At 37.2% G+C, this 13,738-nt stretch overlaps 1 protein-coding gene across 1 annotated transcript in view; it reads left to right on the forward strand.

Moving 5' to 3' along the window:
* The first annotated feature begins 3,323 nt into the window (after positions 1 to 3,323).
* The window catches only part of LOC118762691, a 53,163-nt gene continuing 42,748 nt past the window's right edge, over positions 3,324 to 13,738 (forward strand). Inside the window, exon 1 of the mRNA XM_036501669.1 lies at positions 3,324 to 3,941. Coding sequence (XP_036357562.1) covers positions 3,324 to 3,941 — 618 coding nt within the window. The remainder of the gene's footprint in view (positions 3,942 to 13,738) is intronic.

Below are 13,738 nucleotides of genomic sequence, written 5' to 3' on the forward strand. Positions count from 1 at the left end.
GACATGGCATTCCAAGCGGCGATCTCGTTAAAAATTCCACCATTCTGGACCCACGACCCGACATTGTGGTTTCACCATATAGAGGCACAGTTTGCCTCTCACAGAATATCGAGCGATGCGGCTCGACTTTCTCACGTTATCAGTTCTCTGTCACCAGAAATAACGAACGTGATACGCGACCTTATCATGGCACCACCCGGTTCTGTTTCATATGAAGTTTTTAAAACCACGTTAATAAACAGAACCTCAGAATCCCAACAAAAAAGACTTCACCAGCTTCTGATATCGGAAGAATTGGGTGACAAAACGCCGTCCCAGCTTCTTCGGAGAATGAAACAGCTTCTCGGAGATGAGACGCTCCCAGAAAAAATCTTCAAGCAACTTTTTCTCCAGCGTCTGCCCTCCAATACCCAGGTTGTTCTCGCGTCCACCAGAGAAAAACATCCCTTGAAGAACTGGCGGAGCTAGCTGACAAAATAGCCGAAGTACCGCACAGATATCCAACGGTATCGACGGTGACGCCAGCCGCTCCCAGTACCAATCCTTTCCGTGCACAAACCAGTTCTTCAGAGATTTCGGATTTGCGTGCATTAATGACGCAGCAAGCTGCGCAAATACAAATTCTCACAGCCCAAATACAAGCCCTAAAGTTTAGTCCCCAGCGTCGAAGCACCAGCCGATCTCGACGAGATGGCAGACGGTCTCGAAGCCCCAGTGCTACCCGAAACTCACATGACACGTGTTGGTACCACCGAACATTCGGAACACGGGCACAAAAATGTACGGTACCGTGCTCGTTTTCCTCACCCAGTTCGGGAAACGGCACAGCCAGGAACTGAACGCGACGGAAGTCCTGGTTCGCACCCACACAGTCGCCTGTTTTTCGTTTGCGATCGTGTAACAGGCACGCGTTTCCTGGTTGACACAGGTGCGGAAGTCAGCATCATCCCAGTCTCCAACACTTCTGGAAAAAGAAAAGAGACATCAGTCTGTCTTCAGGCAGTCAACCATTCACCCATTCCAACCTACGGTGAACAGTCCCTAACATTAAACATAGGACTACGCCGCACATTTCAGTGGGTATTCGTCGTCGCTAACTAAACCGACCCCTATCTTAGGAGCCGATTTCCTGCATCATTTCGGTCTCCTGGTAGACATAAAGAACAGACGACTTGTCGACACCACCACCAAGCTTACTGTGCGCGGTATAGCCGCTCGAATGGACACAGTCAGCCCAACTGTAATGCTTACGACAACGACTCGTCACAGTTCCATCCTGAATGATTATCCAGATGTCGCCCGGCCAGTTTTTCATAACCAGCCGATAAAGCACGACGTTACCCACCACATCAAAACCAGCGGTCCACCTGTTGCTGCAAGGCCCAGAAGGTTACCACCTGATCGTCTCCAGGCCGTCAAGCGGGAATTCCAGCACATGCTCGACCTCGGAATCATCCGCGTTTCCAGCAGCAACTGGTCCTCGCCGATACACTGCGTCCCAAAAATCATCGACCGATTGGCGGGTTTGCGGCGATTATCGATCACTGAATAAAAGCACTATCAGTGATGCCTATCCGGTGCCTTTTCTTCAGGACTTTTCGAGCTCGCTGCATGGAGCTCGCATCTTTTCAAAAATCGACCTGGTGCGAGCATACAACCAAATCCCAGTCGAACCTGCAGACATCTCAAAGACAGCAGTGACTACACCTTTCGGAATGTTTGAATTCCTGCGTATGCCTTTCGGTTTACGAAACGCGGCACAGACATTCCAAAGGTTTATCGACATGGTGACTAGAGGTTTGCCTTTCGTCTATGCCTACATAGACGACATACTCGTGGCCAGTAACTCGGACGAAGAGCATAATCAACACCTTCACCTGCTATTCGAACGTTTACGTAAATTCGGAATTGTTATCAACCCTACTAAATTTGTGTTCGGAGTTGTTTCCCTTCATTTTCTCGGCCATATAGTCGATAAAAATGGAATTCGTCCCCTTCCCGAGAAAGTCAAGGCCATCGTGGATTTTCCACCACCCACATCTCTCCGCAAATTAAGGAATATCTCGGTCTAGCGAATTTCTATCGACGGTTCGTGCCCCACCTCGCTGAAATAGCGCAACCGCTCACGGATTTGCTACGTCAGCGAACCTGCAAAAACGCAGATATAGCTCTGACCGAAGATCAACTCGTTTCTTTCGCTGCCCTGAAAAAAGCGTTATCTAGCGCTACCATGTTGGTTTATCCAAAACCAGACGCCCCACGATGTTTACTCGTTGATGCATCCGATTCCGGAATCGGAGGTGTGCTACAACAGCTTGTTGACGGTATATGGCAACCGTTGTCTTTCTTTTCTAAGCGGTTAAAACCCGCGGAAACCAAATACAGCACATTCAGTCGGGAATTATTGGCGGCATACCTGGCCGTTAAGCATTTCCGTCATATGCTAGAAGGTACCAATTTTGCCATATATACCGACCACAAGCCATTAGTATACGCATTTAACACCAAACCGGATCGCCATTCGCCGAGAGAAATTCGTCACCTCGACTTCATATCGCAGTACACGACGGATATACGCCACATCAAAGGGACGACCAACGTGGCAGCCGATGCACTTTCACGTGCGCAGATCAATGCTATCCACACCACGTCTACAATTGATCTGGCACGTATAGCAGCTGACCAGGAGAATGACGAAGAACTTCTAAAGCTCCGGAATTCGTCATCTCTGAAATTTCAGCATGTTCCACTACCATCATCCACAGCCCATATTGGTGTGATATTTCCACTGGTTACCAACGCCCTTATGTACCACAGAAATATCGTCGAGAAGTTTTCTCCGCTCTACATTCTCTGTCACATCCTGGTATTCGCTCCACTCAAAAGCTAATATCGACCCGTTTTGTGTGGACCAGTATCAACAAGGATATCAGAGAATGGACCAAGTGCTGTGTTGCGTGCCAAAAAGCGAAAATCCACCGGCACATAAAATCACCAATCGGTTCATTTTCGCAGCCCGATGCACGATTTCAGCACGTTCACATTGATATCGTTGGACCCCTGCCACCTTCGCAGAACTATTCATATTTGCTAACTTGCGTAGATAGGTTCTCGCGATGGCCCGAAGCCTGGCCCCTATCTGATATATCAGCAGAAACGGTCGCTAAAACGCTGATATCACAATGGGTTTCGCGTTTTGGCACACCCGCAACAATTACCACCGACGAGGACGTCAGTTCGATTCCCACCTTTTCACCGAGCTGACTCGTCTCCTCGGGTGTAAACACACCCGCACTACAGCTTACCACCCTGCAGCAAATGGCATGGTGGAACGCTTTCACCGCCAACTCAAGGCATCTATAAAAGCAGCTCCAGACAGTCCTCACTGGTTGGAACATCTCCCTCTCATCCTCCTTGGAATTCGATCCACGATTAAGGAAGAACTGGGATATACTCCGGCCGAACTCGTTTATGGCACAACACTCACCTTACCTGGGCAGATGATCGAACCTGTTTCACAAAACTTCCCTGACCCACAACAATATGTGCACCGATTACGAACATCCATGTCGCAAGTATCACCCTCAGGCCCCAGACAACAGAACGTCGTTTCACGTGTCCCAAAAGATATCAACACATGGACTCATGTCTTCGTGAGGAATGATGGGATACCCTCTCAACTTCGACCACCATATTCCGGGCCCTACAAGGTCATCAAAAGAGAACCCAAGTATTTCGTCCTCGATATTGGAGGTAAACGAAATACGGTCTCGATTGATCGTTTAAAAAAAGCTTTCATCGAGGAGGACTTACATTCAGTCCCCTCTTTTCCTCAAACAGACTCGGCAACTCCAGCGAACACCACAGATGCTGCACAACCCCGACACACCAAATCAGGAAGAACAGTTCGATGGCCAGCAAGGTTTGTGCAAGTTTTTCGGGTAAGTTCTGAACTCCTAACGTATCCATCTTCCTAATGAACACATAACTGCATCACCCACCCAGAGAAATCAAAGAACATTTGTGTACGTAAAGAAAAAAAAAATGAAAACAAAAACTGTCTGTATGAACTTTTACGGAACATTTCAAAATCGAACTTTGCCGATGAACATTTCTTTCATTTTTGCATGTACATATTTTTTGTTTTCTCTTCAAAATGTTTGCATTCTCATAAATATATTTTTTTGCTAACTGTATATCCACACACATTTACAAATCTTGTTCTCATGCGTGCTATCACTCGATTTTTTTTTTCGCCACTGAAAGATACCTTGTCTCTATTAGACCTCTAGTAGGTCGAGTAATCAATAGACGCACATCTCTTTCAACGCGCCAACATAATTCTGCCTGGGCACATATACATATTGTCCACCATATAGCACATACAAATTGTAAACCTTTCATCCATATTTTTATCGTTCAATGTGTAAAAAAATTTTTTTTCTACATGCACACAATCAAAAAAAAAAAATAATAATAAAAATAATAATAATAATACATTTCCAATATCGTTCGATCTCTGTGGCTTTCTCACTAGAAGGGGGGTAGTGTAAGAATTAGCACTTCCTTCTCAAAGCTTGGATTCGAAATCAGACCCAAGAATCATTGGTCGTAAAATACCAATGCACAAAAAGGCGCGAAATCAGAATCTCTTTGTTCTGACAAAAAAATGATGGATCGTCTCCCTTCGACCTCTGACCCGAGCAGGTCAGGCGAAGTTTAACAGGACGACCAGCGACCTACTGTACGCAATAACACTCTTGCGGTATATCTATTTTTCTGGCTATTTGAGATGTTATAAATAGAACGGAGAAATAGGTATCTGGAGAGAAGCCGAACCAACGTTTAAGAGAACGTCACGCATTTATGAGGACGACGAAAGAATATTCAGAAAGGTGACTCTGTACTGCATGATTTACACACACACACACACACACACACACACCATCAAACATATTCTGCTTTAATGTGTATCCTGTATTATGCATTCCTTTAATATGTATTATTTGCAACCACTATTTAATATGCATTTTGTACAAGCGATGTGTAACATTGCTTACAAATTGATGTAGTGATAATAAATCTTTAATTTATTACAAAGCACTTATGTATTTATTAATACATCCACGCATCCACTACACATTCATACCTTTGTATGGTAAAACAATTATTCATACCTGGTCTTGCCTTTTATGGAAATATTGTTAGGCTGTGATTCTAAACCAGGAAGCTGAGCAAGATGGTTCGAATCTAAGTAAAAGCTTTGCGACAAAGTTTTTAAATAAAGACAGTAATTATCATTTTCACATTTGCAATACACGTTTTCATAGATTCTCCTCCAAGACTAAAAGGTCAATAAAATACTTGGCTATTCCACAGCATATATATTAAATTATACTAGTAGTATCCCTAACAAGAGATAATTTGGCATCATGAGATATTCTATAAATAGCAGCCAAAAAATGGGAATATAATCCTGAAGACAGAGGAACATCATTGTATTTTGGTCTACTTTATAAGAGCTAGTCTTAGGTTAAACAATGATGACAATTAGTTGTACGTGTGTGTGTCTATACACACACACACACATATATATATATAGTTGAAATTTACAGAAAAACAAAAGACAAAGACTGGTATCTGATACACACACACACACTATATATATATAAAATGAGAAATACACATTGTGTACAGTGCATCACCAGCGAGTAAAAGATACGTAAATACACGAGAGAAAAGTACAGGACAAAATACCAAAGGAAGATAATTCCTCATCAGTTGTCGGACTGTTTATTACTTCTATTTCATGCTTTTAACGACAATATAGGGAAACTTCATAAGAGAGCAGCATCCAGAAATTTTAAAAATATAAAATTCATGAAGAGTTTGAGCTTTGAACGAACAAACAACGACAGAATGGACGTACAGGGTAAACAATCAACGAAGACAAACATTAAGGGCCGTTAGGTCAAGACGTTGTGACGAGTAACACCTGGGCGAAGTTCTTACAGCTACACACACACATATATACAAATATATATATATGCAATGGTTTTTGGTAAACAACATCGATTTTTACAATTCTGTAAATAATAACAATAGTATTTATAAGCTTAAAGCGTATAAGCGATCATCGTGCAATGGCTAAAGAAAATAATCTAATAATGGGGCATATATGGCCTCGACGGGGAAAAAGTAGATTTTTCCCATATGCATGAGATGTGTAAAATGTTAGCACACTTATCATGAAAACAAAAAGATGTGGGTTCAAATCCCACACATACTGGAAAACCTACATTTTTCGTCGAGGGCTTATATGCCCCATTGTTAGAGATCACTTATAAGCTCTAAGCTTATGTATATATGTGTATGTATATATATATATATATATATATATACATTTAAACATATAAGGGACGGCCATACTAGGACATCCGTGGTGGATTTTGAAAATTTATAGCATATAGACTCGAGGCATGTTTATCATCACCTCGTGGATATATGTTAGTCCTTGGCTTTTCTGCTGACGAGGCAACGCCAGTGGTAAATGAATTAATTAAATTAATTTATTTACCTAAGATTGCCGAAACTATGCATAGTCCAGAAAGGAAAGGGTAAACGTTTTTATTTCTCTTTCCATTTCAGAATTACAACTATTAGTGGTTTGGAGTTTGGCGGCTCTTTCTAGTGAGTCGGATGTCCTATTATGGCCGTCCCTTATATGTTTGAATGTATATTATATAGTCTATTGACTATTTTTTCTTTCTCACTTGACCGCTGGTAGAGGAGAATTCTTCTAGAATTTTTTGCTACCCTAAAATTTTTTAATTAATATATATATATATATATATATATATATATATATAGTAATACTAAGCAATTAAGGGTTTAGCAACGAATTGCCTCACCACACACCGAATTTAGAAATAGCAGTCAAAGAGTTATAGCTATTCTTTCTACTAAAAGGGAGATCTCAGTAAAAACACAGCACTTGAAACACAGCACCTTTCAAGTGCTGTGTTTTTACTGAGATCTCCCTTTTAGTAGAAAGAATAGCTATAACTTTGACTATAACTATAACTCTTTGACTGCTATTTCTAAATTCGGTGTGTGGTGAGGCAATTCGTTGCTAAACCCTTAATTGCTTAGTATTACTTAAATTTTCCTCGAATGAGGCTTTTACATGCCGAAATCTACTTGGTGTAATTAATAATTATTCCAAATTAATTAATTTCACCCTTTATTGTTACTATATATATATATCTCTTTTATTTTTTCTGTTACTTGTTCTAGTCATTTTAGAAGTGCACCAGCATGGGCTGTGACTATGCTGGAGCACTGCTTTGAAGGGCTTCATTGAACAAATCAACTTCAGTACATATTTTTAGGTCTAACTCTTATTCTATCAGTCTCTTTTGTTGAACCTCTAAATCATGGGGTTGCCAAGTGGTGATAGGGAACAAACAAAAAGACACACACACATACACACACACATACACACACATGCACACACACACACACACACACACAACAGGCTTCTTTCTGTTTCCGTCTCCCAAATCCACTAACAAAGCTTGAGTTATCTTGGGGCTATAGTGGGAAACACTTGCCCAATGTGCCATGCAGTGGGATTGAACCTGGGACTATAGTTGGGAAGCAAGCTTCTTACCACACAGCCATGCCTGCACATACACATACTTGTATGGCCATGTAATGCATATGGACAAGAACAGCTACATACACACACACACACATACTTGCAATGCATCCTGCTGTTGCCCTGGTGTTATGACCTATAGCCATATTGTATTATTTGTTCCTTTATGGGCAGAATCAGCACAGCTGATATATAGTGAACTGGATTACTGGCATAATGGAAGTTATTGTTTGTTTAAAAGTGAAGAGGAGAGGGTACAATCTGCATGGGTTTGCATGAAAGTGCTTTCTGTTCTTAAGAAGGATCACCATATGAAAGGAGGTTAATACGATTTTACCCAGAAATCACGTTTTACAAAATTTTAGTTTCCTCGCCCCCCCCCCGTCCCCACTGCAATTTCTTCATTTATAACTTTTTTATGATTTTTTTTTTTATCCACGTAGAAAAATACAGAGATTACGAATCTGAGAAATATATATTTTTTTAAAGTTTAATTTTTCTTAAAGAAACACTCAATGTCCCTTCCCCCACCCACCACCTACTTGCTTTCAAAAAGCTAAAAACACTCATTATATCACAGTTCCCTGAACCTAACACTTTTGCTTCCCTCTCACTTTATCATGTAATAGCCCAACTCCTGTACTCAGTCCATTATTGATTTTTATTGAAATCCAATTAACCTATAATTGAACTGGATGTTAGTTCAACATGTATACAAAGTTTGGTGAAGATTGCTTCCCTGGTTTGGGCAGCAAGATAGTAACAGACAGGCAGACAAACTGACAGACAGAAATTGCCATTTATATATAAGATACACACACACGTATTTATATACATATATGACTGACTTCTTTTAGTTTCCATCAACCAAATCCACTCAGAAGGCCTTTGTTGATCCAGGACTATAGAAGAAGACACTCACCCAAGGTGCCATACAATGGCACAGAACCCCAAAACCATATGGTTGGGAAGCAAACTTCTTACTGCACTATCACACCTGCGTCATTGTCAGAAAATTTTTTAATTAGTGCCTTGCTCATTGGAAATCAGTAACCAGCATAGTAGTGTTCACTAATTACAATATAAAATAAAGAATAAATAAGTTAGAACTAGATAGATTTGGCCATTGGGACTTAAATGTCCTTTCAATAGACATAATGCAACATTAGTAAATAGAAATCAAGTGCTTGTCGCCCTTTCAAATATAATTAATTAGTTTTTGTTTCCTTTTACCTTTTCATGGCTATATTTCTAGTAAAATATTCTGCCCATGTGTTTCAATTAATTTTGAACAATTTATAAGTATTTATTTAATTTTGAAAAATTTATAAGTATTTATTTAAAACCACTACTTCATTATTACGCTAGAGTTTTGAATAAAAGATTTTACATAGAATTTTGATAAATGCCTTAAATTTACATATAAACTCATTAACCCTGTTTTTACCATATTTCTGTTGAAATACACTGCCTTTGTTTCATTTGATTTGGAAACAAAGACTTTGGTAAAATAACTTTGTTATTAATTAAGCTGGCATTTGGAACACAAACTGACATAAAAATTTTATGGAAGGTTTTAATTTGTATCACTTTAAAACAGGAAGCTTGGATCATGGAACCAGAGGAGTCTCAGGCAGGCTGGTATCAAAAGGGTGAAAATAACCTGAGATAAACCACACGTAGATTGTTATCAAAGGACTAAACAGAATTTACAGTATTCAGCTTCTTAAATCCATTTTCTTTTATGTAATTCGTACAGAAACAGGGTTTTGTTTCTATGAAGACTTTCTTAACAGTGAAACTTTATTTCTCTAATTTGATTTATCATTTCAAATCTTGTCTAAGTTGAAACTTTTGTTTGTTGCATTTTGTTGAATGGCCTTATTTCTACTCATGCATTGTTTCAATAATCTGTACCTAACAGGTTAATATGCCAAAGTGAATAACAGAATCGAAACAAAGTTAGAGTCTTAAATCAATGTTACTGTAAATTTTATCAAAGATGTGAGTACCTTCAAGCAACTGGAAATGTTAAACAAGCATTCAGTACTATGCAAAGGTTTTCAGTGTACTACATTCTTGTCTTCAACAATTCTCATCGACTAGAATAAATAAATGAATAATAATGTCTTAACACTTGATAACTTGTTATTGAGATATTAACTTCTCTGCTGCAATAATTCACTTCATTTAACAGTCATTGTATATGTAATAGAATTTGTACCATTTAATTTAACACTGTAATAATCTTTAACTACTTTATCATAGTCAGTTGAACTGTCCAATATCACAATTGCACTGTTACTTTCTTATCTCAAAGAATCAAAAGGACTAGATCAGCTATTTTTCTAGAAGTTTTCTGCAAGCTGTTGAATAAATCCTGAAAAGAAGCTGGTGTACAGATATCCTGTCATTTTGTATGTAAATATGTACGTTTCCACATTAAAAGCATTATGTGTGTATATATATATATATATATATATATATATTATATATATATATATATATATATATATATATATAAGGTACGATTGTGTATAAAGGGATATATATTATTCAAAGAAATTCCAACTCTTGTTTTTTATATTTTATTTATATTCTTTATAATATTAATGTAGAATATAGAATATATAGTATAAATAATATATATATAGTAAAATGAAATGATGTATTGATTGAATAGATGAAATATTGAATATAAAATATTAACGGACTAGTATACTTTCTTGCATTAAAGCAGTCTTCAAGGTCCCAGGTTGTGACAGGAGTGTTTCAACTGTATATATATATATACATACATACATGAAAATGGGAAATTGTGGCATTCATATATCGCCCAACATACGAGAAGTTGATATTCCAATTGAAAATTTAGAACTAATGGAGAATTTAGATTACTCTATATGATGACAGAAATATTATCAATAATAACAAGAATTTTATTGTAAGCTTTATTTTAGATATTGATTAACAGAACAAGGAGAAATGGAATCCAGATATTGCTAAAAGAAATAGAAAAACCAAAATCAGTAAATATACCAAGATATTCTTTGTTTAAGGTAACAAATACACAATTCCTAGATTATATGCATAATGGATTTTTGCTATTTTTATATATAGTATGGAAAGTGATCCATCTCTCCACCATTTACCCTCTTCTATGCACACACAGTACATTTATACTGATTCATAACTCAGAGAGCTAAATGTAATATGTGTGTGTGTATACAATAATGTTAAATATAAGAAATATTCAATATAAACTCTTATAAACAGATGCTTGCAAACAATTGAGACATGAAACACTGATATGTTCATAAATACAAGCACACATTTATAAGCGATATACATGAGTGTATGAATGTAATGACAGACTACATTCATGGACACAAACTCAATGCATACATATATGAATAATTAGTTAGTTACATGCATACAGATGGAAAGACAGGCAGACAGTTATAAATCCACATGCATATACATACTTACATATGTACATATATACTTATGTATGCATATATGTATGTATATGTGTATGTACATCTGTATGTACATATATACTTACATATGTACATACATATATACATATATATATACATATATATGTATGCATATATGTATATATCTGTACAGGAACAGATATATACATGTATATATCTGTACATGTACAGATATATACAAATACCTAAAAATAAGATTTTTTATCATATCATAGTCTAGTTAAATAAGTTAAAGAAGACTATACACTCACTTATACATACATACATACACCATACATACATACATCCATATATATATACATACATACACACACATACATATGCACATCAAGACCAAGATTAATTTTATCTGAATCTCAACTCCCACTTCATTCAGTGCAGAAATATTTATAAGGAAAATATCAACAAATAAGTTTTAAATTTCTAATACTATCACAGTGCTATGGAAAAAAAAAATTAATTTACAATGTCTCAACTGAAGCCTAGTAAAACTAAAAGAAATTTGCTCTGCTTATATTTGTTGAAGCAAAATTGAGCCAGAGGAAAAAAAAAAAAAAGAAAGAGTTGGAATTGGGCAGCTAGAAATATATGAGAATAGAAGTGAAATCTATTTTAAAAATTTACATTGATTTTTCAATGTTACTGACCAATGAATGAAATGTAAGTAATATATCCCATAGACCAATGGAAACTTGAGAGGAAACAAAAAGCAGTACATTTAATATGAAATAATATTTTACAATAATTAGGTGATAATGTTGTTTTCAGAAAACTGATTAATTTAAGTTAATTGGATTTTAAAATTTATGAATATTTTTAACATACTAATAATTGGTTCGATAGATAGGGGTGTTGCATATATATATATATATATATATATATATATATATATATATGTGTGTGTGTGTGTGTGAATGTATGTATACATATATATATGTGTATGTATGTATACATATATATATATTTGTATGTATGTATAACCTTTCCCATTGATCAATCTATTATTAGTAAAATAACAGCCAGCAGTAATAGCATGACTCATAGAAAGTAACTAGTTTTATGCAGTTATGGTAGCTTTAAGAGTTTAGGTCAGTAAAACATTTATCAGCAATAACAAGATTCAAAGAGACCAAGATCCTGTGTAAGTCATTGGTAAAGGAGGACTGAGAAACCAAGACCTGACTTGAATTTTAATTGGATTCAAGTCAGAAAAATGTGTACGCATGTTAAACCTTTAGTTTCTCATCCAGAAGCACTTGAAAATCTTCAGCTAATATATTTAATAACACAATGCAATGCTTCTGTACATGATTCCCAGTTGATATCACTGTTGCTATCAATTCACTTGGTTACTTGGGAAAATAATATAGTCAATTGTCTTAGCAGAAATTATTTTGCCAGGAATAATCAATCTATTTATCTGTCTGTCTGTCTATCTATATCATCATCAGCATCGTTTAATGTCCATTGTCCAATGCTGGCATAGGTTGGATAGTGTGACCAGAGCTGGCAAGTTGGCCGGATGCACCAGGCTCCAGTCTGATTTGGCATGGTTTCTATGGCTGGATGCCCTTCCTAATGCCAACCACTTTACAGAGTGTGCAGGGTGCTTTTACATGATGCCTCATGGGTACTTCTATGTGATGCCACATGGATATACATACATTTATATATATGCATATATATATACACATACATATATACATATATATATATATATATATATATATATATATATACACACATATACAGACATATGCACTCACGGAGTGGTTGGCGTTAAGAAGGGCATCCAGCTATAGAAACACTGCCAGATCAGACTGGAGCCTGGTGCAGCCTCCTGGCTTCCCAGACCCTGGTCAAACCATCCAACCCGTGCTTGCACGGAAAATGGATGTTAAACAATGATGACACATACATATATATATATATATATATATACACATACATACATACACACACACACACACACATGATATATGTATATATATATATATATATCTTCATCATCATTTAATGTGCATTTTCCATGCTGGCATGTGCTCTGCGGCTTGACAAGAACTAGCAAAACCACTGGCTGTACCAAGGTCCATAGTTCATTTTGGTTTGGTTTCCACAGCTGGATGCCCTTCATAATGCTAACCATTTTACAGAGTGTACTGGGTGCGTTTTACATGGCACAAGCACCAGCACCAATGTTTTTTATGAGGTAGCTTGGTTTTAGGATAATAATTCTGATGCAGTGGGCAGGTTTTCTTGAATTCAGTAATGCACCATACATAGTCACCTGAGCTATTTAATATGGTATTGAAATACTCCATCCACAACAAAATTCCTACAGTTTTTTTCAATAGAAGCATATATTTAAGCCTCAATCCAAGAACCTAAACTAACCATTATTCCCATTCCTCCATCTCTATAATGTAGTGAAAGTCTCTTCTCACCCATACTTTTGTTGCCCAAGTCAACTTGCAAATGTTCAAGCTAAGCACAAACCATGTCCATCATCTCATTCTTAAAGGGCCTACAAAGATCAATAATCAAATATCCACTTCCTGCTGACTTAGCCATAACAATG

This window comes from Octopus sinensis, linkage group LG3 (genome assembly GCF_006345805.1).
Source record: "Octopus sinensis linkage group LG3, ASM634580v1, whole genome shotgun sequence".
In the NCBI taxonomy this organism is placed as follows: domain Eukaryota; kingdom Metazoa; phylum Mollusca; class Cephalopoda; order Octopoda; family Octopodidae; genus Octopus; species Octopus sinensis.